This window comes from Bufo gargarizans, chromosome 4 (genome assembly GCF_014858855.1).
Source record: "Bufo gargarizans isolate SCDJY-AF-19 chromosome 4, ASM1485885v1, whole genome shotgun sequence".
In the NCBI taxonomy this organism is placed as follows: Eukaryota; Metazoa; Chordata; class Amphibia; order Anura; family Bufonidae; genus Bufo; species Bufo gargarizans.
The window spans coordinates 241,946,681-241,972,960 of record NC_058083.1 but is presented as its reverse complement, the minus strand read 5'-3'; the positions used below and the strand labels follow the sequence as shown (position 1 = coordinate 241,972,960).

The window sequence follows — 26,280 nt, the reverse complement described above, 5'->3', positions numbered from 1 at the left end:
TGACAAACTATTTCACAGAATGAGAACGTACATGTTCCTCCATCTGGGAATTTCGAATGTGATCCATCTGATAGTTGCAGAGACAACCCGGCATAGGAGCAGAGCGTCAAGCCTGGTCTTCTGGGAATAAGTGAGAAGATCATATTCTCACTGGTGATAATTACAGCAGAGTGTCATCTCATCCCAGTGGATATCGTCTGCCTCGAAGGGAAATGCAAAAAGATACCAAAATAGCAATCATATCAATTAAATGATAACAAATTGACAGCCCCTGAAACGTGCCTGATGCAAAAAGCAATGTGCATAACCACCGAGACTCAAAACGCCAACATGGGGACACGAGTTGGGGCACACAAGGCACTTGAGCACCAGGTATAAATCACCATTCTGCTAACTATTCCGCCTCCACCCAGGCCCGACAGCTAGGTATAAATCATCATCTCACCATCTGAAATTAAATGCTTAAAATGCAGTTGCAGAAGTGAGACTGTATTGAGATATGGGGGTGTAACAGTTCTAATCCAAAAACTGCTTGAAATGCATAAGTGGTCAGTTTTTTTTTTTTCCCCCTGGATGTATACATTTAAGTTTTTTATGGAGTAAAAATGTAACCCCTTTGCACAAAACATACAGTTATGTTGTCTGCCCACATGGTTGGTGTTGGCTGTGCTATAATGCTGATCAGAGATAGCTCTGATCCTTGACGTTTAACCTTCAAATGACATGGTCAATATTGATCACTGCATTCGGGCGGTTAGACAGTGGTGGATTTCGTTGTGTTCTCGGCCCTTCTCCCCACGATTGGTTACTATGACCTTGTGATGGCTCCCAGGCCTGACGCCCACCGATCTGCAGTTTCGTGTAGCTGCCAGAATTTGAAAGGAGCTGTACTCCTATACTGCTCAGGTCAAAAATGTATATGGCTGTTCAAATGAATGGGAGAAGAGCTGCAGTAAGTCAACGCTCATTCGATGGGGCCGATTTTTGGCATTTCCAGGCTTAAGAAGACAAATTTATCCATTTCCATGGCAGATTTTTATCTTTTTCCTATAGCTAATCTGAGCATAAATATTCTGATACACATGAAAGAGGATGTGGAAATCCAATTCACTTGCATGGGACACAGATTTCGCTACACAATCTGCATTAAACCTAAAACGCGTGAACACACCCATAAGGAACTCAAATATAGGAAAGCAATCTTCACAAGTGAAATAATTTTCATCAAGAAAGACATCTGCATCTTTTACAACCATGCGTCTTATAAAAACACGAACAGAAGGGAATAATTACGTGCTGCATGCTGAAATCCGATTCTAACTAGTTAAAAGGCTTGAAGAACGTATTTCCGAACTTTTCCTCTGGGGTAGATGTAGGACCCCACTCATGGGGGTTGTGGAGCGCACTGATGATGTGCTCTCCTTCCAGGCATTGCCATTTCATTTCACAGCTGCTGTGCCGGGAGATTAGACGTGTTCTGTTAATAGCACCTAACATAAATATGTGGATCACGTCTGAGGAGAGTAAAAGCACAAAAAAGGCACCAACATAAAAAGTTTGGGGAAATGAGTGGCTGAAAAGTAAGATAAGCTACAGGCAAAGCGTTTGTGAAGATTTATAGTGTTACAGAGGGCCCCGATCCACATGACGTTAATGGAGAAGCTTGGTCCTCTGGCAGCAAAGAAACAATGAAACACATTCGGAAATTGAAGCTAAAGGGCTGAGCGGAGATATAGCACCTCTACTCTGACCTCTTGTTGCACCACTTCACAGAGAAGTAATATTGTCATCGGTAACAGACATTTAAAGGAGAAGGGGGCCTTGCTTGTGTTATCAGAGTCTTGGCTAACCTGGAATGTCATTAATAATCTGGATACAGCTCTGTTCACATTCATGACCCCATTACATGAAACAAATGACTGGCATTCCCATTGTAATATAAAGAAATGAATAGGTTTAAAAGGTACAGTATACTTTTGTATGGAATAGCATAACCCTAAGCCCAACTGATACACAAAAGAAAATGCCATCAATGTTTTTACCCTATATGATCATTTCAGCCCTGTAGCGGAACAGCATGGCTATCTCTGCATAATTCTTTAGGACAATGCCTATGGCACATAAAACTAGGGTTTTTTCCAGGAGTTCAATATTAATGACACTTCTTCAGGTTAGGTCATCAATATCAGATTGGTGGGACTGCCGGCACTCTGCTCATCAGCTGTTTGAAAGGGCCACCGGTGAGAACTGTGGCCTCCTCACAGCATACTAAGTACAACGCCGTCCACTGTCTAATGGCTGTGCTCGATAGTGCAGAATTGGGAAATTCACTTAAAATGGGACCTAGCTGAGCGTCCATAACGTCAATGGCCTAGGAAGAGGTCCAGGTGCTCACCATAGTGACCTGGCTTTTTCAAATCGCTGACTGACAAGGATGCCAGAAGTATTTTTAGAACTCCCATAAACGCAGCCAAACTAGAGATCGAGAGATTAATTGCCAAAGAGAGAAAAACTAACCCTAAAATGTTTTCAATTATATAAGTGGTAAAAAGTATAAATCTGAAGGTGTCGGCCCTCTACAGAGTAATGAGGAGGGAATTGCAGAGAGTGATGAGGAGAAAGCAAAGCTAATAAATATTTTTTTCTCCACTGTATTCACTGAAGAAAATAAACTGTCAGATGACATGCAGAATGTAAAAGTTAATTCCCCATTAAAAGTGCCCTGTCTGACCCAGGAAGAAGTACAGCAATAAAGATTAAAATAGACAAATCGTCAGGACCAGATGGCAAACACCCCCATATCCTAAGAGGATTAAGTAATGTCATAGCCAGACCCTTACTTCTGATATTTAAGGACTCTATACTGACAGGGAGTGTTCCACAGGATTGGCGCATTGCAAATGTAGTGCCAATATTCAAAAAGGGTCCAAAAACAGAGCCTGGAAACTATAGGCCAGTAAGTTTAACATCTGTCATGGGTAAACGGTTTGAAGGTTTTCTAAGATGCTATCTTGAAGTACCTCAAGGAAAATAAGCAAATGACGCCATATCAGCATGGCTTTATGAGGGATCGGTCATGTCAAACTAATTTAATTAGTTTCTATGAGGCGGTAAGTTCTAGACTTGACAGCGGCGAATCAATGGATGTCGTATATCTGGACTTCTCCAAAGTATTTGACATTGTACCACATAAAAGGTTAGTATATAAAATGAGAATGCTCGGACTGGGAGAAAATGTATGTATGTGGGTAAGTAACTGGCTCAGTGATAGAAAACAGAGGGTGGTTATTAACGGTACACATTCAGATTGGGTCACTGTCACTAGTGGAGTACCTCAGGGGGTCAGTATTAGGCCCTATTCTCTTCAATATATTTATTGATGATCTTGTAGAAGGATTGCATAGTAAAATATACATTTTTGCAGATGACACTAAACTGTGTAAAGTAATTGACATGGAAGAGATGGATCAGGATAGATTGGGGCCTTGGGCAGAAAAGGTTTAACACTGACAAATGTAAGGTTATGCACATGGGAAAAAATAATGCAAGTCACCTGTACATACTAAATGGTAAAACACTAGGTAAGGCCGAATGCACACGGCCGTTGTTCACGGCCGTGAGCGGTCCGTGGGACCGCGGCCTGGATTCCTGCTGAGTGCAGGAGCGCACGGCGTCATTGGTTGCTTTGACGCCGTGCGCTCCCTGCTGCCGCCACAGTACAGTAATACACTGGTATAGATCATACCAGTGTATTACTGTATTGCAGCGGCAGCAGGGAGCGCACGGCGTCATAGCAACCAATGACTCTGTGCGCTCCTGCACTCAGCAGGAATCCAGGCCGCAGTTCCACGGACCGCTCACGTCCGTGAACAACGGCCTAAGGCCTCATGCACACGACTGTTGTGTGCATCCGTGGCCGTTGTGCCGTTTTCAGTTTTTTTTCGCGGACCCATTGCCTTTTAATGGGTCCGTGGAAAAAAATCGGAAAATGCACCGTTTTGCAGCCGAGGCCGTGATCCGTGTATCCTGTCCGTCAAAAAAATATGACCTGTCCTATTTTTTTGACGGACAACGGTTCACGGACCCATTCAAGTCAATGGGTTCGTGAAAGAACACTGATGCACACAAGATTGGCATCCGTGTCCGTGATCCGTGGCCGTAGGTTGCTTTCATACAGACGGATCCGAAGATCCGTCTGCATAAAAGCTTTTTCAGATCTAAGTTTTCACTTCGTGAAAACTCATATCCGACAGTATATTCTAACACAGAGGCGTTCCCATGGTGATGGGGATGCTTCTAGTTAGAATACACTACAAACTTTGTACAAGACTGCCCCCTATCTCTTACAGGGGGATATGATAGCACAATTAACCCCTTCAGGTGCGGCACCTGAAGAGGTTAATTGTACTATCATATCCCCCTGTAAGAGATCAGGGCAGACCCCCCCCCCCCCTCCCCAGTTTGAATATCGTTGGTGGCACAGTGTGCGCCCCCCATCGGGCCCCCCTTCCTCCCTCTAGTGTAATAAATGGTTGGTGGCACAGTGTGCGCCCCCCATGGGGCCCCCCCTTCCTCCCTCTATTGTTATAAATCGTTGGTGGCAGTGTGCGCCCCCCATCGCCCCCCTCCCTCTATAGCAGTAACAACATTGGTGGCAGTGTGCGGCCTCCCATCTCTCTCCCCCCCCCCCCCCCAATCATTGGCGGCAGCGGAGTTCCGATCGGAGTCCCAGTTTAATCGCTGGGGCACCGATCGGTAACCATGGCAACCAGGAAGCTACTGCAGCCCTGGTTGCCATGGTTACTTAGCAATAGTACAACAGTAGAAGATTCATACTTACCTGCTTGCTGCTGCGATGTCTGTGACCGGCCGGGAGCTCCTCCTACTGGTAAGTGACAGTTCTTTAGCAATGCGCCGCACAGACCTGTCACTTACCAGTAGGTGGAGCTCCCGGCCGGACACAGACATCGCAGCAGCAAGCAGGTAACTATGAATCTTCTACTATTGTACTATTGCTAAGTAACCATGGCAACCAGGACTGCAGTAGCGTCCTGGTTGCCATGGTTACCGATCGGAGCCCCAGCGATTAAACTGGGACTCCGATCGGAACTCCGCGCTGCCACCAATGATCGGGGGGGGGGGGAGATGGGAGGCCGCACACTGGCCACCAATGTTGTTACTGCTATAGAGGGAGGGGGGCCGATGGGGGGCGCACACTGTGCCACCAACGATTTATAACAATAGAGGGAGGAGGGGGGGCCCGATGGGGGGGCGCACACTGTGCCACCAACGATTTATAACAATAGAGGGAGGAAGGGGGGGCCCGATGGGGGCACACACTGTGCCACCAACGATTTATTACACTAGAGGGAGGAAGGGGGGCCCGATGGGGGGCGCACACTGTGCCACCAACGATTTATAACAATAGAGGGAGGAAGGGGGGCCCGATGGGGGGGCGCACACTGTGCCACCAACGATTTATAACAATAGAGGGAGGAAGGGGGGGCCCGATGGGGGGCACACACTGTGCCACCAACGATTTATTACACTAGAGGGAGGAAGGGGGGCCCGATGGGGGGCGCACACTGTGCCACCAACGATATTCAAACTGGGGAGGGGGGGGGGGTCTGCCCCCTGCTGCTTGGCAGCCCTGATCTCTTACAGGGGGATATGATAGTACAATTAACCCCTTCAGGTGCCGCACCTGAAGGGGTTAATTGTGCTATCATATCCCCCTGTAAGAGATCGGGTGCTGCCAGGCAGCAGGGGGCAGTCTTGTACAAAGTTTGTAGTGTATTCTAACTAGAAGCGTCCCCATCACCATGGGAACGCCTCTGTGTTAGAATATACTGTCGGATCTGAGTTTCACGATGTAGCTCATATCCGACAGTATATTCTAACATAGAGGCGATCCCATGGTGATGGGGACGCTTCAAGTTAAAATATACCATCGGATTGTAGAAAACTCCAATCCGATGGTATAAAAGAACTCCAGACTTTACATTGAAAGTCAATGGGGACGGATCCGTTTGAAATGGCACCATATTGTGTCAACGTCAAACGGATCCCTCCCCATTGACTTGCATTGTAATTCAGGACGGATCCGTTTGGCTCTGACTTTTTTTTTTCATGTCCGTGGATCCTCCAAAAATCAAGGAAGACCCACGGATGAAAAAACGGTCACGGATCACGGACCTACGGACCCCGTTTTTGCGGACCGTGAAAATAAACTGTCGTGTGCATGAGGCCTAACACGGACATGGAAAAGGACCTAGGAATTTTAGTGAACAGCAAACTAAGCTGTAAAAACCAGTGTCAGGCAGCTGCTGCCAAGGCCAATAAGATAATGGGCTGCATCAAAACCCGTGATGAGAACATAGTCCTACCACTTTACAAATCACTAGTCAGACCACACAGAGCACTGAGTACAGTTCTGGGCTCCTGTGAACAAGGCAGACATAGCAGAGCTGGGGAGGGTACAGAGGAGGGCGACTAAAGTAATAACTGGAATGGGGCAACTACAATACCCTGAAAGATCATCAACATTAGGGTTATTAACTTTAGAAAAAAGACGACTGAGAGGAGATCTAATTACTACCGTATTTATAAATATATCAGGGGTCAGTACAGAAATCTCTCCCATCATCTATTTATCCCCAGGACTGTGACAAGGGGACATCCTCTGCATCTGGAGGAAAGAAGGTTTGTACACAAACATAGAAGGGAATTCTTTACGGTAAGAGCAGTGAGACTATGGAACTCTCTGCCTGAGAAGGTGGTGATAGGGAGTTCACTAAAAAAGTTCATGAGGGGCCTGGATGTATTTCTGGAGTGTAATATTACAGGCTATAGCTACTAGAGATGGGTTGGCTTCTACCTCACAGTTCTTTTTTGCCTTCCTCTGGATCAACTTGCAGGATAACACACCGAACTCGATTGACAAATGTCTTTTTTCGGCCTTATATACTATGTTACATAGCTCTGAATGGAGAGCATGCCTCAAATGTGCTGTGTGCTCCCCTTCACTTCAATTCTCTATATGGGACTGGATACCAGGGAAGGGACTCACACCCATCTTACACTGATGGCATAAGTGAGAATACTTACAAATGTACGTCCTTTTGTGAAGCAGCCTTCTTTCTACCTCTTTAGCAGAACTATGAAATAGTGTCACGGACACTCCCGTGACAGGTGCCAGGAGATCAGAGAGACTGGCAACACGTGGATTAATCTGAATGGTTTCTTGTGGATCATTTGTGTCATGCGTTTTGGTAATGAACACACCTCTGGCAGGTGTTGTTGGTTTGGTCATTTAACTTAACCTATTTATTACTGCTTACCCCTTTTGGGGTGCGGTTTATAGCTTCAGTTTCTGGACTCTGGCCTAGCTGGTTGTTGGGTTGAGCTCCTGGCGCTGCCTTTGCTCCACGTGAAGTTAAGTGTTGCCTTCCCTACTTGTATTTTGTTTGTTGTATTTCACTGTCTCTTGTATCTAGGCCTGAGGGAGACTCCTGTTCATCCCTCTGGTGGAGTAATAGGTTGTCTCAAGTCCTGTCACTATACCAGGGCCCTACAGGGTGTGTTAGGGCTCTAGGTTCCCGTGTATGAACTTTCCTACCATCGAGGTCAGTTCATACTGACAGTCAGGACTTGGATTAGGGTTGTTCTAGGAGGGGACCTTCTCCTTTACCCTAGTTTCCATGCCTAGTTCCTATCCCCTTTCCTCCTGTGCTCGGTGTGGAGTTTCCCACCCACACTGCATCCGTGACACATTTCTTAATGCAGATGGAACATCTTTGGAGGTTCCATGGTGCAGATCACACCCACAGTTTACAAATCAGTATTTTTTTTTAAACCTTATTAAACAACCACTTTGATGGAAGACCAAACATTAAAAATACAAAAAACAAAAAAACATATATAGTTTAAAAAGGGAATCTGTCACCTCCGGCAAGCTAATATATGTATAGAACACCTACTGCTGATTCTGGAGACTCTGTAATTTGCATGCTAACTCATCCCTTGCTGTGCACCCGCAAACCAGCCATGGGATCCTCGGACAAGGCTCCTGCAAATGCACACAAAATGTAGAGGCGCATAGAGCGGGAATGGGGGTAAGAAACAAAAATTACTAATCCAGAGTGAGAGGTATATGACCGAAAGTGACACATTCCCTCTAAAGCGGTTGCTCCATAGCCTGATGTGTAATGTCATAAAAAGCTGCGCCCAACACAGCAAGTCTATGGGTACCAGGGGTAAACACTGGACATGGCAGTACATAGAAGTGGTCCCAAGATCTACCCACATAACTGCCTCCCCAGGTGCATGCTCTATTGGCCAGACGCAGAGAGTGGTCAGTGCATGTGTAGATGGACGACATCAGTTAGCCTAAAACAGTGCTTTCACGTCAGCCATAGAAAGTGAAGGGGCACTTCAATGTGGGTACAATATTTAGCGTTTTATATGGCATTACACATCAGGTTATGACATTTTAGAAATGTTGCCAGAAATTGGCCAACAGCTTTAATATTCTACCATTTGGCCCTTTTCAGTCTAGTTTCACATTTCCCTGGGAGATCAGCCATTCTCCCCCTTCAAAAGCCATCACACCTTCCCCCACTTGTATTTCTAGCAATAGGATATAAATATTAAAACCCACTCATTGCTACACTCGGACGCAAACCCGAAAATGGAAGGAACCAGGAGAATAACAATGTTTTCTGCAAAATTTCTACAAGACCAATAATGAACATGCAGAAAATCCCGGAGACTGAGCAACACTGGGGGCAGGTTTTTTCTGGTTTACCGTCATCGTTAATGTCTAGGATTAGTGGTCCTGTAACCTCAAAATACGTCTGCAAAAGAACAGCAGTGCGGAAACACAAGAAGATGGGAACACTTACCTGAATTTGTTCTGGGGTCCATTGATCCAGGTTGACAGACTTAACTCTTGATATGTGAACACCGAGGTTTCTATGAATTCCAGCACATCTGATGCAAATAAAAACTCCTAAGTTCCAGGAAGCCCATCTTGGACCTAGAAGATAATAAATTAGACGTCTTCGTTACAGATTTGCTGTTGCCAAGCAGTAAGTGTACAGGTGGGTACACAAACAATTTACCCATACAATGTAAAAATACTAAAAGGAATTGTTTTAGATTTGCCCAATAAGTAAAATGACTTCATGCTGCTCTCCCATTAAAGGGAATCTGTCAGAAGTTTTGACCATGAAAGTTGCTGACGGCACTAGGATGGGGCTGGAGAGAGCACTGCAAACTAACTTTTCATCTAGTAATCCCTTCCCAACCAGCTAACGTAAGTTTACGTCAGCCGTCAGGTGTTCAAAAATGGCTTTGATCATGATCAAGAACCTTTTTGGTTCTAAACACGTCGGTCTGACGGAGGTGATGACCACTGCTTTATATACTGATTTTATCTACGATGGAATAAAGATGTGGCAGCGTTTTAACCTACTACGTGCTGGACGTTTCTTCTGTTTCGAGTGTCGACATTGAGCCAGCCTTGGCTTGTCCGTGGCACTGTGGATTATTATTGGTGAGCTGGACTTTTCTCTCTGTATATTGTTCTAAAAATGGCACCCGTTCGCGAGCGCCATACAGCTGGCACTCGTGGCTAATGTATGGGATCAACGATAACGCGGCATCTCAAAAAAGGTCAAAAACCAGGAGTGCATGCTTCCCACCGCGAACAGGCTCTGCCTAGCGAGGATAGGGGGAGCTGGACTGTGTGTGGCAGCGTTGGTCCTTCTAAATGATCCAAAGCTAATGCACATAGGTTCATATGCCTGTGGCTGGGCTCCATAGGAACACAATGTAATCCTCATAGACATCAATGCTAGTGCATTGAAGTCTATGAGAGAACCAATCTAATGATTGCCTGTTCAAGTTCTCTAGAGGAACTATTAAAAAGTGTTAAAACAGAAACAAAGTTTTTAAAAAGTAAAACATTTTAAATCACTCCCACTCTACAAAATTAAATTAAAAATATATTAACAAAAAAAACATCTTGGTCATCGCCGCATGCAAAAACTCCTGTACTATTAAAATATAAAAATATTTATCCCATAAGGCAAACAATGGAAAAAAGTGAAAAAGGATGATTTGCTGTTTTTTTGATCGCTTCACCTCCCACTAAAAGTGATCAAGAAGTCATATGCCCCGCAAAAAAAAAAAATGAGCCCTTCTACAACTCTGTACATAAAAATACAGTTATGGGGGTCAGAAAATGCCAATGTAAAGGAAAAAAAAAAAAAGTGTTTTTGCAAAGTTTTATTTCAGTATTAAAATGCAAGAAAAGCTACACATGTGGTATCGTTGTAATCATACTGAGCCGGAAAATGAAAGTAACAGGTCAGTTTTACCGCATAGGAAACGCTGTAAAAAGGAAAAAGTGTAAAACTGTAGCAAAATTGTGTTTTTATATAATACCACTTCTTTTGGAATTCAATAAATAATGATTCAGAGGGATTGCTCATATTACGTTGGGTTAGGGGAGAAAAAAATATAAAAAAAATAAAAATAAAATAAAAAATATATATATATAAACAAACAGAACTTTGTTTTTTCCTTTAAAGGAAATGTAATTAGTTTGTAGTTCCTTTCTGTACTACAGCAGTGATTCTGCAAATACTAATCCTGTAGACAGTGTAAACCTAAACCAAGTAGTCTAAAGACGCGCCAAATTTATCACAGTGGCTCACGCTAAATTATTATTGACCTATTGACATGAATGGGTCTGCGATCCGCAATATACGGCAAAAGATAGGATTTGTCCTATATTTTTCAGTGTGGAGACATGGACCCAGAAGCCCGCGGTTGGTAGCACTTCCGATCCATGCCTCTGCTCATCACTGCGCTGCATCTTGCAGACCATTCATGTCAGTGGGTCCACATTCATGAGTCACATGGTTGGTGCCCGTATACTGCGGTCCCGCCGTTATTTTGGTCCACAATAGTCACGGACGGCGTACAGTTGTGTGAATGAGCCCTAAGATGTAAGGCACATACAAATTATGTTGAGGAAATCAAGCAGATTCCTCCATGTGGCCGTACCCTTAGGGCTCATGCACACAAACTTTTTGCGTTCAGTAAGCGTTACTTATACTGATATATAGTGTCTCCGTGTGCATTTAGTTTCCGCATTTCCGTTCAAAGATAGAACATGTCCTATTGCCCACAAGTCACATTCCGTGGCTCCATTTTTGCAGAACCATCTATTGGAAATTTTATGCCCAGCCCAATATAATTACTGTATACTGCATATGCCATACGGAAAAACAGAACGTAACCAGAAACACTACTGAAACAAAAAACGGATCAGTTAAAAACAGCCCGCAAAACACTGAAAAAGCCATACGGTCGTGTACATGAGCCCTTAGGGTGGATCTCCACGTAACTAAAAATACAAAAGGAAAAATCTGCCTAAGATTTTTGCTGCACTTCTGTAGCAAAACCCAAGACATAAACCGCAAGTATTACATGTGGTCCTGCCACAGGAAAGGCAGTTGACTTTACTCGCTCCATTGCAAAGGGTCAAATCCGCAGCATAAATTGACACGCTGTAGATTTGAAACCAATACTACGGGTAAATTTACTCAGCATTTTTTGTACACAGTGTGCAAGTGATATTTCGTAAGGGGAATCTGTCACCAGCGACCTCCCTTTCAAACGGTTTGCATAGACATATGGGGGAAGATCCCCCTTGGGTCTGAAAAGTGGCGTTATAAAGTTGCAGGTGAGACCTTTTAACTAGGAATTTAAAAAAAATTAATAAATTAAAATCGTTGCATCTTTCAGATTTTACGCCACCCTCGCCAATTTCCGTAAATGGGGAGTGGCAAGGACAAGAAAGGCGCGTGGCATTCGGCTCCAACAAGTTTCTTCATTTACATCAGTTTTCTGGCGCAAATGAAGCCAGAAATCTATGGCAGGTCTGAGCGGTCGTAGATTTGTGGTTAGGCGCACAGACTGCAGGAGGAAGGGCCTAATTTATGATGAGGTCTGCATCAGTGGCGCAGGGGATATCAAAACCAGCGCAGAATGTACCCGTCTTGATAAATCTCCCTCACAGCATTTTAATCAGGTCAATCCCAGCCGTTTTTCTTTTGTTCATCAGAGGCTCCGTTTCCGGGAACGAGCACGGTTCCTCTGACCTGAACTCCCAGCACAGTACAGTAGCCCAGAAGTCGGGCAGGAACTCATAGCATTACAGAACATTATGATGCTGTGAGTTCAGGTCAAGGGAGCAGTGCTTGGTCAGGGAAATGCAGCCATTACATGGTCCGAAATTAATAGAGGGGTGTACCATGTTCAGTATCATCACCTCTTGGCCAGAGCCAAGAACGGTTACAGGGTGTTTCTTGCTCTGGAGCAGCTTCTATTACACAGACAGCATATTGATTTGAATAAGTACTGTGTAATGCTCGATTTCCCCTGTGATGGCGCTGCAGGGAACCTGAACACTTACTACCAGGTTTCCCCAACAGATTTCTGCTGATTGCTGGTGGTCCCAGCAGGGGGACAATTTTTGAGCAGACTATTGTCAAGAGACCCATGTAACAAGTAAGGATTAATCAAAGCGGAGAACCCGTTTTAAGTACTCATCATTAGTGCTAAATTGTTTCCACTGTACGATATCTTCAAAACCTGCAGCGAAGCACCAAACGGAAAATGGATTTCCTACCGAAAGCAGAACAAAAGAAAAAGAATTAACTCTGCAAGAGGTGGAGATTGAGGAGTGAATCCGACAACCGCTGGATTGTTTATTCACTGGGTTATTTGAAATGTTCTTATTGTACTTCAAGGAAAATCCCACATGGCCTCACAGAAGAAGCAATGTGTTGTAAAGTGCCTTAGTAAGGTGGATCTAGCTGGCAGGTCACTAGAAAAACACCTGAAAAGTAACATTGGCGTATCTGCGGCTCGTAAGTGCACCTATTGTACAGAACATTATGCTGACGATAGAAAGGATCGGTCTGAAAACATTTCCCAAATAACAGATTCTGAAATGCTTTTTTTGATCATGACTAAAATGTCTGGGTAACCAGCGGGCAATAAGTACACATTTTTAATGCAAAAATGCTAAAATAAAGTTGCCAATTGCTATAATAAAACCACATTTTTGAGCGGTTTCAAAAGAATACATTTCATGTGGGAGTGGAAGAGGAGGTGGTGGTGTCCTCCTGGCGTAGGTTTCAGAGTCTATTGTATACTATGGGTTTAAAATACTGTACTTTACATTTTCTATCCATAAAGCCAGAAGCAAACAGTTTGCTTATATTTTGTGTCATACAGTGTGCGAGAGTTCTCAGGTTCTAGTTCCATCACATGGACCAGTCAGCAGAGACCTTGAGTTGACCAAGTTTGGTGTAGTCCATATGAGAAAGGTGCAGTTCCTATAAGAACTTACTATTATTTTTCTATATAAGAGAGGCTCTCCAAATCAACAAAAGCTTTTTAAAGAGGACCTTTCATGGCTCCAGACATTATAAAATAAGTAGCACGTTATGTAAGGCATAAAGCAGGGATCTAATAGCGCTTACTATTTTTCTGGGCACCGCCCCGTTCGCCCGCTGTGCCCCTGTTGAATTCTCCTGCCTGGTATGCTAATTAATAGCATCGGTACCGGGAGGAGGAGACTGCCCTGTTTCTTTCAAATATCGCTCCTATCGCTGTGCCCCCCTGCAGTTTTCCTACTCAGTATGTTAATACTGAGCATCGGTACAGGGAGGAGGAGACAGCCGGTTTTCTCAATGGGCGTCTCCTTCTCCCCGGCTGTAGCGCTGTCCAATCGCAAATAAGAGCGTCACAGCCAGGGACAAAAAATAAATAAAAAAATAAATAAACCAGCTTCTCCCTGACGCTCTCCTTTGTGACTGGACCGCTCTACAGCCAGGGAGAAGGAGACGCCCACAGAGTAAGGGCTGTTTCACACGAGCGGATGCCGTGCGTATCATCTGCTGCGTGAAAGAGAGCCAAGCCCCGTTCCGGACAGAAGCACGGAGCATTAACATGATTGATAATGCTCCGTGCCTCTCTGTAATCTCTTTACTACGAAATCGCAGTGAGATAAAGTTGTCACTGTGATTTCGTAGTAAAGAGATCACAGAGAGGCACGGAGCATTATCAATCATGTTAATGCTCCGTGCTTCTGCTGTCCGCATCGGGTCTTGGCTGTCATTCACGCAGCGGATGTCACGCACGGCATCCGCTCGTGTGAAACAGCCCTAAGACTCTGTTTCCTCCTCCCTATTCCAATGCCATTAATTAGCATACCAGGCGGGAGAATTTAACAGGGGCACAGCAGGCGAACGGAGCTGCGGCCAGAAATTTAAGATTACACTTACCGGTAATCACTTTTCCATAAGCCCATGACAGCACCCTTGAGAGACCGCCTCCATCCAGGACAGGAAACAGGAACTTTCGTGGAGAGCTCATAAGGAGGAGCATGGCCCCGAGACCACCAGTTAATCGCAAGAACTTGTCCTAGACCACACTCTTCTCTTTTTTTTTTTTTTTTGTAATATATATATATATTTTTTTTTTTTTTTCCAATATATCTTTTTTTTTTTTTTTGTGTATATATATATATATATATATATATATATATATATATATATATATATATATATATATATATATATATCTCAGGGTGGGAATAAACCCGGGTGCTGTCATGGGCTTATGGAAAAGTGATTACCGGTAAGTGTAATCTTAAATTTCCCTTTCGCCCATGACAGCACCCTTGAGAGACGACTAGAATAGAAATCCCTTTATTTCTTAGGGTGGGACTACCGCCTGGAGGACTTTCCTACCGAAGGCTAGCTGTTCTCTATTGCCTAGGTCCAATCTGTAGTGACGGAAGAAGGTGCCAGGCGACTGCCATGTGGCTGCTCTACAAATCTGCTCTAAGGTAGCGTCAGCCCTTTCTGCCCAAGTGGTGGAGACTGATCTTGTAGAATGAGCACCAAAGCCCCCCGGGGGAGCCTTTCCAGCTGAAGAATAGGCCAAATTAATGGCTCTCACGATCCATCTAGAAAGGGTTTTAGAAGAGGCTGGGAGGCCCTTATTTTTCCCACTAAACTGAATGAAGAGTTTTGAGGTTTTCCTCCACTGACTAGTAACCTCCAGATAATGAGATAGGCATCTTTTTACATCTAAACAGTGCAGTTTTTCCTCTTTTTCATTTCTCGGATCTTGGCACAGGGAAGGAAAGATAATGTCCTGCGTTCTATGAAACATAGAAACCACTTTCGGTAAGAAGGAAGGGTCTGGTTTAATGAGAACCCTATCATCTAAGATGTTAGTGTAAGGAGGCGAGGTAGAGAAGGCTGAAATCTCACCAACTCTCCTTGCTGAGGTAATTGCCACAAGAAACGCTGTTTGTTTTGAAAGACAAGATCTTTATAGGTAACTGTTTAAGTGGCTCAAAGGGAGGTTCTGTGAGGCTAGTGAGGACCAAGTTGAGGTCCCAGGGGGGAATTGAAGGTCCAGGTATAGGCCTAAGCCTGCTGATGGCTTTAAAGAATCTTCGGATCCACGGGTGGCTAGCGATGGGAGAATCAAAGAACGCACTCAAAGCGGATACCTGTACTTTAAGAGTACTTGGCCTCAAATTTTTTTCATGTCCAGCTTGCAAAAAATCTAAAATCCTACACATAGGTGGGGGATTTAAAGGATTCACTGGATCCTTGGCAAACTTCTGGAAGGTGTTCCAAATCCTGAGATAAATAGAGGAGGTGACATCCTTTCTGCAGGATAGTAAAGTGGAAACTACGCTCTTGGAGAGTCCTCTACTTTCTAGGATTTCCCCCTCAAGAGCCATGCTGTTAGGTGTAACTGCTTCACACTCGGATGATTGACTGGTCCTTGGGATAGAAGATCTTGCCTCTCCGGGAGAATCCAAGGGTCCGTCAAGGATAGCTTCCTCAACCAGGTGAACCAGGTTCTTCTGGGCCAGAAAGGAGCAATTAAGATCACTGTTGTTCTTTCTTGTCTCAGCTTCTGTAAGAATCTTGGAAGAAGTCTTAATGGAGGAAAGGCGTAGAGGAGCTGGTTCGGCCAGGGAAGGGAGAAGGCATCTATCCCTGTTGGTGAATCTCTCGCGCTGAGGGAAAAGAAACGATGACACTTTCTGTTTTCTCTGGTGGCAAACAAATCCAGATGAGGACGACCCCAAAGTCGAATTATTTGATCGAACACCATTTGGTTCAGACACCATTCCCCCTGGTCTAGTGTATTTCGACTTAAGAAATCTGCCACCTTGTTTTCTGTACCTTTTAGATGTATTGCCATAAGGGACGGCACAGAAGGAATTATGAGGGAAAAGATATCCGTTGTTAACTGCATAAGATTTTCTGATCTGGTTCCTCCTTGTTTGTTCAGATAGGAGACCACTGTGGCGTTGTCTGAAAAAACCTTTATAGATTTTCCCTGTAGTAAAGGAAGAAACTCTTTTAAGGCGAAAAAGACCGCCCTCAGTTCCCTCATGTTTTGGGAGTCTAGACTCTGCTCTCTTTCCCAAACACCTTGTCTTAAGTACCCTTGGCAACAGGCCCCCCAACCGGAAGGACTTGCGTCGGTGGTAAGGGTAACAAAGTCTTGTTGGAACCAAGGGAGCCCCTGGGACAGGATCACTTGGGGGGTGAGTGTGAAAGGTGTATCTAATGGGCGGAGGGAACCCTGCCACTCCTTCAGAATTTGCCACTGTAGGGGTCTGGAGTGAAGATGGCTCCAACTGACCGCTGGTATAGTGGAGGTCATTCTGCCCAAGACCGCCATTGCTTGTCTGATAGTAGGGTTCTCTGCCGATATCAGGGACTGAACCTGTTGTATTAATCTCTGAATCTTGTCCTGGGGTAGAATACAGAGTAGTTTCTTTGAGTCCAGTATCATCCCTAAAAAGATACAAACTTGGGAAGGTATTAAATGGGATTTTTCTCCGTTTATTTGCCAGCCGAGGTCTTCTAGGATCTGCACTACTTTTTTGAGGTGTGCTTCTAGAATGGATTTTGACTCTGCTACCACCAGGAGATCGTCTAGGTAAGGAATTAGTAAAATGTATTTTTCCCTTACATGAGCCATGACTTCTGCCATGACTTTCGTGAAAAGTCTGGGAGCTTGAGAAATCCCAAAGGGAAGGGCTGTGTATTGTAAGTGCTGGATGTGACCTCCTATAGAAACCGCGACTGAGGAATTTTTGACAGTCTAGCCGAATGGGAATGTGGTAGTACGCATCTCTTACGTCTATCGTAGCCATGAAGCAGCCCCTGAATAGATGTTTTATGACTGATTGGATCGACTCCATTCTGAATTTTTTGTAAGAGAGGAATTGATTTAAATCCTTTAGATTTATAATAGTTCTGAATGTTCCATCCGGTTTGGGGACCAGAAAAAGGGAGGAGTAAAAACCCTCGCCCTTCTCTGCCTCCGGCACAGGAATTAGAACATTTTTCCGAAGTAGGGATGCAATCTCTTGTTGTAAGGCTAGATTTTTCCCCGGGTTTCCTAGAAAATTCGTGATTTTGAATCTGTCCGGTGGGCGGGAGACAAACTCTAGACAAAACCCTTCCTTTATAACGCCTAAAATCCAGGGACTTGAGGAGATTTTTTCCCAGGCGTAGAGGAAGAGAGAAAGTCTGCCCCCCACGGGAGAGAAACCGTCATTGCTGTGATGGTTTAGAGGTTGAGGAGGATTGGGAACTGAAGAGAAACCCCTTGCCTTTCCTATTCTTGTTGTCAGCTCTGAAGTCTTTCCTCTGCCCCCTAAAAAAATCCTTCTTGTTTTTGCGAAAAAACAGTTGTTTTTTCGGGGGTCTGGAGACAGGGAATCCTTTTTTATTGTCCGAGGCTTTATCCAAAAGGTCGTCTAAGACGGATCCAAAAAGATAATCGCCCTGACAGGGAATTGCACAAAGCTTATTTTTAGATCCCGTGTCTCCCGACCAACCTTTTAGCCAAATAGCTCGTCTGGCTGAATTTGAAAGAGCAGCTGACCTAGCATTTAATTTTAAAGCATCTGCTGATGCATCAGAAATAAAGTCTACTGCTTTAAGTAGAGTGGGGAAAACGGCTAACAATTGATCTCTCGGGGTCTTGTTCTGAATGTGAGATTCCAATTCTTCTAGCCATAATTTCAGAGACCTAGCAGTGGATGTGGCGGCAATATTTGGTTTGAACGCTTGAGCTGAGGTCTCCCAAACTTTTTTTTAGGTAAACCTCTGCTCGCTTATCCATAGGGTCTTTAAGAGAACCCAAGTCCTCAAACGGAAGGGCCGATTGTTTTGAAATTTTTGCAACAGGTGCATCCAATTTAGGAGGTCTGTCCCAGTTTACTGAGTCTGCCTCGTCAAAGGGATATTTCCTTTTTACATTTTTTGGCACAAAATTTTTTTTATCGGGTCTTTTCCATTCCTTCTGTATTAAAAACTTTATATTCTCGTTAACGGGAAATACTCTAGATTTTTTCTGCCCGAGATCACCAAACATGATATCCTGAACGGATCTTGGGTCTTTGGGTTCGTCTACTTTCATAGTTGCACAAACTGCTTTTAGTAAAGCTTCCGTATCATCGGGGGAAAAAAGTGGCCTGCCCGTGGATTCTTCATCCTGGGACGAGTCTGGGCTATCTAGGATTTCTCCCGTATCACTATCCTCTAAGGGATCTGAGTCAGATCTATTAGCCGTGCTTGATCTGGTTCCCAGGGAGGTAGAGGCTACAGCGGGAAAGCTCTTTTTGAAATCTTTCAGGGAATCCGAGACCTCCGTCTTCACCATCTCCCTAATACTCTGTAAAAGGGATGGGGACTCCTCCTCCACTAGTTTCTCAATACAACTTTGACATAGCTTTTTCAACCAAGAGGGGGCCAGTTTCTTTTTACAGACGGCACACTCCTTCCCTCTGGTCTTTGAAATTGCCTTTCTAGGGCCCTCTTTTGTAGTCTAAATGCAGGAAGAAACAAGAGGGAAAGGAGATTTAGCCTAAAAAATGAAATAAATGGTGGGGAATGATCCCCCTTACCCCACCAGGAGTACCGGTCTGATCTCATGACCCTCCTGTTGATCGGCGCGTTGGGCACTCTCCTCCTCCATACTGCTGTGGGATAGAGAGTGACTCCCCGGATCCAAAGGAAATCTGGCTTCCTGTAAGGTTGGCTGGCTGGCTGGGCTGCTGCTGACCGTGCGCCTGTGGGTCCAATCTCCTCGGTCGGGTCCTGCTGGAAACCCTCTGCGGCCTAAGTAGGAGAAGGCACTTCCTACTTCCGGAACGCACGCTACGTGCGTTCCAAAAACCGGAAGTCTCTACCGAGACCCGGCTCTCGCTGGGATCGCGAGATTTTGGTTCCCCCTGCGTGAGGCGAGAAGAAGGCCCCGGCCCGCCTGAGCACTGTCAGGAAGGACCGGCGTGCCGAACACACCTCTCGGTGAGCCCGGGACTGCAGAGTATCGCCAGCGCAGCGTAAGCCAGACCCCAGCAGCAGACACCAGACTCCGGCCGGCGGCTCCTAGAGGAGACTTATGCCGGAACAGGTAACCCCACTTTAGAAAAATTCCTCCGGGGCCCTGCAGCCTAGCTTTCTCTCCTCTTCTCCACGAACCGTCTTCTGTCTAGGACAGGAAACAGGAACTGGTGGTCTCGGGGCCATGCTCCTCCTTATGAGCTCTCCACGAAAGTTCCTGTTTCCTGTCCTGGATGGAGGCGGTCTCTCAAGGGTGCTGTCATGGGCGAAAGGGAAAAAATTGTAAGCCCCATTAGATCCCTGCTTTATGTCTTACATAACTTGCTACTTATTTTATAATGTCTGGACCCATGAAAGGTCCTCTTTAACTCTCAAGGCCGGGGAATACCAAAGTGCGCACAGTCCAGAATTTGACTTGACTTTTGTGTCAACCTGGAAATATGTACTTTTATACACGTGTGAAAAGGTATTGTTCTGAAATACATCATTTTCCTACAAAGAATCTGTAGGAGGAAGGAAGTCTTCAGGCAATGCTGAATGCCAAAACAACTTCTTAAGGCCTCGTGCACATGGCCATGCCTTGTTTTGCATTCCACAAATCACGGATCCAAAAAATACAGATACTCGAGTGTGCGTTCCGGATTTTGCGGAACTGAAGGTCTGGCCCTCAATAGACCAGTCCTATCCATGTCTGTGATACGGACAAGAATAGGACATATTGTTTTCTTTTTGTGGGGCATGTTGAAGTGCATGTGCAGCACGCCAGATCTGCAGGGTATTGCCAAGTGAGGTCACGGTTACTCACTGTTTAGAGGAGAACCCTGGGCAGGCATGTGGCAATGAAGGAGAGGCTGGCACAAAGTTCCTCTGGGGCACACTCTGTATGTAGGGACCAGGCCTGATGGTGGATGAGGTGCCTTGGGTGTTGCAGGTGTTTTGAGTGCCTGGGCAAGGTCCCTTTAAGGATCGTGACGCCAGTGCCTGTAACGGTGGCACACCGGTTTCCAGTAGCAATAAGTGAGGTACACAGATAGTATGGTGAACCAAACGTTGCTTTACCTTCAACAGTCCAACTTACATACAAGATGGTAATGCAGTCCCTTTTGTAATATATTTCACAAGCAGGCTTATTTCTCAACAATGGCAGGTATAATCTTGCAAGATACTTGGAGGGTAAACAATTTATGCTTCACAGACCAGGCTGCACTATCCCACAGCTATTCTGGCTGGCTGTATCCCAAGGCCCGGATGCCTAAATGCTGGCTTTAATCCTTGGTACTTAATCTTCCTCCCGTATTGACCCTTGCTCTTATTTTGTAGTACCTCTGCCCATCAGCTTACTTATCTGAGCTGGTTGTCCTGGCACTGCTCGGCTTGAAGGTAGCTGCAGGTTTCTCCCAGGAGGACCATCCCTACTACTGGGGTTACTTCTGTGTTAGCTGGATTCAGGGTCTCCAGGCAGGCTGTACTTCTCCACTAGCCTCCTGGTGGCAACTAGAAGCCTGGACTATCTAGCTGCATGTCGGGAGGAGGCCCTCAGCATATTTTGGGCTGGTGCCTTCTCACTTCTGTCCTCACAGACTCCTGACTATGACCCCACCCCTCCCTGTCTGGGCCTGGACATTTATACTAGGGGCTCCCCATCTCCCTCTAGTGTCTAGGATGCCTAACTACACCCCAATAGGCCTGCTATGCATGTAACAGGGGAAACAACACATGTAAAAGCACATAGAAAATACATTAAAATGCATGGATAAACATAATGCCACTGTCCCGTAGGAGTAACACGTGACCCAATTGACCCTTGTGTAGTGCCCACCCCTACCTAGTGGGACACTACACATGGGTCCGCATCCAAGCCCCCCAAAAAAGGCAGCTCGGATGTGGACTCAAACAAAGTTCTTGTGCATGAGGCCTAAAGGAAATCCATCACCTGATATAAGGGTCACTAAACCACTAGCATGACATTATACAGGGTTCCAAACCTGTCCATCACATACTCACGAGTCCTTGCAAAAAAGGCTCAATTAATGACTCTCTTCCAGGAGCATCAAGTGCATACGCACTGTACTGAGGAGGCAGCGGACATTAAACCTCTCTTTACTGCACATTAAGAACATGCCCAGTGATGCACAGTGTACCATTCTCAGTAGTGCAGTTTGCATGTGCCCTATGCTGCTGGGTCCTGGACTCATCTCATGAAGTCGGAATTTCATTTACTTGCTTTTGCAAGAACAGAAGAATATGCTGTGGGCAGGTTTGGGACCCTAAACCCCAGCTGCATAAAAGCATGCTTCTGGTTTAGTGGCCCCAAACCAAGTGACAGGTTCCCCTTAAGCCCCATTTGCACGGCTAACCTGAAAGCAATGTGTTCTTTATTCTTGATGAAGCCCAAGGGCTCATTTACGCGACCGTGGCCGTCAGTGCTCGTATTGTGGACCCCAACGGCAGGTCCGCAATATATGGGCACCGGCTGTGTGAATCACACCCATTGACTTAAATGGTTCCGAAATCCGCAAGATACTGCAACAAGGGATTCACGCGACCGATGCCGCAAATTGTGGTCCCCAGTGCAGGCATGAAACTCCTACTGTTGTGTGAATGAGTCTTTAGCGTACCACCGTACGGCAAAGTTGTGTCACAGCCGCGACGTGGCCGTGAAAAGTCGAGTACTGAATCGGCCGTAGCAGGCTGAAATCAAGCTAATTAGGACCGCACTGTTTAGTCAGTCTGTATTGTTAATGGCCACATGGTAATTAAAAATGCAGAACGTAACAGTGTGGTCCTAAGTAGTTTAATTAGAGCCCACATACCAGTACAGTACCTTACCGCAGCATGGACACATTGCAATTGCGACACAACCTAGCCATGAGGTCGTACCCTTACAATAAAAAAAGCGCACGATTTTCATGTGTATCCCTCAGTTTTACCTGTAACGTTCTGTGGCCACCACATTCAAACCGCCTGTTCTTACCTTTCAAAGTTCACTTCATTGACTAACCAGACACAGTTGGGTATATGGGGTACAGTAAGAAACAGAATAACCCTTCAGGGTGCCCGTGGCTCGCTAATATCCAAATAACGTGATAGGACTCAGTCTTCGGAGACACTGGTTTACAAGGAAGCCATAATAATGGTATTTTAGAAGGCAGAGACTTTTTGGTCCTTACCGATTACAATTTGCGATCAAAATGTTTTGTAAAAGGCATAGGAAGAAAAAATAAACTTGCTTTTCCCATCTGAAACTTAAGAAAAGCAAAACCTCACTTTTCAAGCGCAGTTAAGTAAAACCTAATTACTGCAAACAGAATTGCAAGTGAAGCAGCCGACCATCTGTGCACAATAAGAACTCCAGCACGTGCGCACAGTGGAGGGCTGGCTTTATTAGCAACGCTGCAAAAATAAACTCCATTGTAGGAGACAAGGGTCAAGTAGAAGACTTTATTTCAGACTGTATGTGGTATTCAGTTACATGCGGCAAACAGCATGCCTACTCTGCGCGCATCGAGCACCACTAATGAGCACAGGTTACGAGAAAACTAATGAGTGTAAGGGCAAACAATATAGACAAAGTAACTGCGCATACTTTACACGCCACCCGGCGAGCAACAGCAATGTCAGCACACCGACTATAGGACGTGCAAAGCGAGGGCATAAGAACACTTAGGGTACGTTCACACTTGCGTTAAACTTTTCCGGTATAGAGTTCCGCCCTAGGGGCTCAATACCGGAAGAAAACTGTTTTATCCTATTGCATTCTGAATGGAGAGCATCCGTTCAGTATGCATCAGGAGGTCTTCAGTTCAGTCACTGTACGGTTTTTGGACGGAGTAAATACCACAGCATGCTGCGGTACTTTCTCCGTCCAAAATTCCAGAACACTTGCTGGATCCAACATTATTTTCCCATTGAAATGCAGTGTTCCCAAAAAAACGGATTCAGTTTTGCGGTCTGCACATGCGCAGACATTTAAAAATGTGATTTTTTAATTTTTTATAACAGATCAGTTTTTCTAGATGACAACAGGAGAGACGGATCCGCATCCGGATCAGTTTACAAATGGTATCAGTTTGCATACGGATTTCCGGATCTGGCAGGCAGTTCCGTTGCCGGAACTGCCTGCCGGAATCCAAACAACACAAGTGTGAAAGTACCCCAAGTGTTATACCATCCAAGCATGGTTTTATCTCTGGCGAAAAAAAGACTTGCCAGAATGCCGGATCCAGCATTTTTCCCCATAGGAATGTATTTGTGCTGGATCCGGCATTCAAAATACCGAAATGCTGGATCCGTCCTTCCAGTCTGCGCATGCGCAGACCGGTAAAAATGTGAAAAAAGATACAAGACGGACAAGTGGAGAGACGGATCTGTTCTTGCAATGCATTTGTGAGACGGATCCGCATCCAGATGCGCCTCACAAATGCTTTCAGTCACATGCAGATCGGCGGATACGGCGCACAGTTTAGACGACGGAACAGCCCGCCGGATCACACTGCCGCAAGTGTGAAAGTAGCCCAAGTAGAAACAATATAGTTAGACCCCTCATTGTACTGTAGATACAATATTTTCCATCCATTGCCCTGTCCAGATTAAGGTTACCATATGCTTGGATGACCCTTCCCCCCAAAAAAACAAAAAAACTTTCAAACTGTCAAGATTAAAAATGTAACCATATTGTGTCTACAGCTCCAGTGCAGAGCAACATGCCTCCAAGTATACTGCGCAAAATACTGCAAATTAGGCTACTTTCACACTAACGTTTTTATTGGATCCGGCGGGGTTCAGCAAAAACGCTTCCGTTACTGATAATACAACCATCTGCATCCGTTATGAACGGATCCGGTTGTATTATCTTTAACATTGCCAAGACGGATCTGTCATGAGCTGCACTGAAGGTCAATGGGGGACGGATCCGTTTTCTGTGTCAGAAAAAATGTATCCGCCCCTTTGACTTGCATTGTGGGTCATGACTGATCAGTCTTGCTCCGCATCCCAGGACGGAAAGCAAAGAGTTTTCTCTCCAGTATGAGAACGGAATGCATTCTGGTGCACTCCTTTCTGTTCAGATCTCAATACCGGAAACTATTAACGCTTGTGTGAAGGTAGCCTAATACAACAACATCACACCAGGAGGAAGGGCTTGAGCTATACAAAGGCTTGACATGTGCTGACCAGAGCACAGATCATCCAAGTAAGGCTACATGCACACAACCGAGTTCACATCCATGAGAAGGTGGTCACTGAGGCATCCGAGAAGCTGTCCGTGAAGGATCCATGTTGGGTCCGTTTTATGCTCTTTGTGAAATCAGTGTTTCATTGACACTGAAGAGCTGAAAGATAATTATTAAAGCATCTCTTCCTAATGATCCGTGAAACACGGATGCAATGCACCCGTGGCTTTCACGGACCCATAGACTATAATGGGGGTCAAGGATCTATGAACAGTCAAAATAGAGCATGCATCGGAACATGTGTTGTCCGTGGAACACCGACGTGTGATGAAGGCCTAAGGTTGGGTTCACAAGTCTTTTTACTAGACTCTGCAGGATGGAAAAGTGTGGCGCACTTGTATCCAAAAGTACATGTCAAATGAAGGGCAAAAGGGCGACATAAACCCGGCCTTCAAGAAGCATTTCACCAACATCTGAAGAAGTCATTCTTTATTGGCACCAGTACACACCGCCTATTGACCCACACCTCTGGGTTACTTTAATGCTGGAAAAATTCTTCTAAAAACATACCGTAGGTATTTGGTGTTTTTCTGCATTTTTAGTGGCATTTATTCACCGATAGTTTTTGCAGTAAAAACACCAGCTCCAGTTGTTAAATAAACACCAGACAAGTGTTTTTTGCCTAGTTTTGCCTTGTTTTCTAAATGGTGGTGTTTTTTGTGACATTTCGAGCTGTCTTTTCATTCCTTTCTGTATAGAGAAAAATCTGCTGAACAAAAAAGGCTTAAAAAAAATAAAAAATAAATAAAAAGTGGTTTCTATGACACTTTAGTGTCAAGAAATAACCAGAGAAATTGTAGGAACCCATATGAGGACGATTCCTAGTTCAGAAGAGGATCTGGATTGGTTGACCGTTGCATCCTGGGAGAAGCTTGTTATATCTCTGTTCCCATCATCATTTCTTTTAGACATGGAGCACAGATCAGCAAAGGAAGTCGCTAACCGCGTAACTCTGGTGACAATATATTCGCCGCATTTTAAAGACACAGAGCTAATCATGGCGGACACAGAGACCAAGCGGGTCATTTACTAATCTGAAATACGCTTAAATTAGGAGCATTTCACACGCAGATGGTGGCGCGATGTTTAGTTGCGTCATTTGCAACTTCTCCCCGCTCATGCCAGGGCTAAAATTGTGGGCGTGGCATTGGCTGGCATTTTTAATGCCTGTTTTAGGCGTCTAAAAGGTCTAAATGTAAGGCTACTTTCACACTAGCGTTGTTTTAATCCGGCGTTCAATTCCGACACCGGAACTGCCCGCCGGATCCGGAAAAACGTGTGAAAACGGATTACATTTGAATCCTGATCAGGCTTTCGATCACAATGGAAAAATGCATTGGAAAAAACGGATCCGCCATTTATGGACTTTAACTTTTTTTTCACATTTTTCGGGTTTAACATGCAAAAGACGGATCCGTTTTGACTGAACACACAGGGCCGGATCCGGCGTTAATGCAAGTCAATGGGAAAAAAGCCTGATCAGGCGTTCAGTCAAAGTGTTCAGGCTTTTTGGCCGGAGGTAAAAATACTGCATGCTACGTTTTTCTGAAAAGCCTGATCAGTCAAAAAGA

At 45.0% G+C, this 26,280-nt stretch overlaps 1 protein-coding gene across 2 annotated transcripts in view; it reads right to left on the bottom strand.

The window, feature by feature from the left end:
• The window catches only part of SMAP1 (small ArfGAP 1), a 217,423-nt gene that overhangs the window by 152,339 nt on the left and 38,804 nt on the right, over positions 1-26,280 (bottom strand). For both annotated transcript variants that reach the window (XM_044290199.1, XM_044290200.1), the window contains exon 2: positions 8,904-9,037. In XM_044290199.1, coding sequence (XP_044146134.1) covers positions 8,904-9,037 — 134 coding nt within the window. The remainder of the gene's footprint in view (positions 1-8,903; positions 9,038-26,280) is intronic.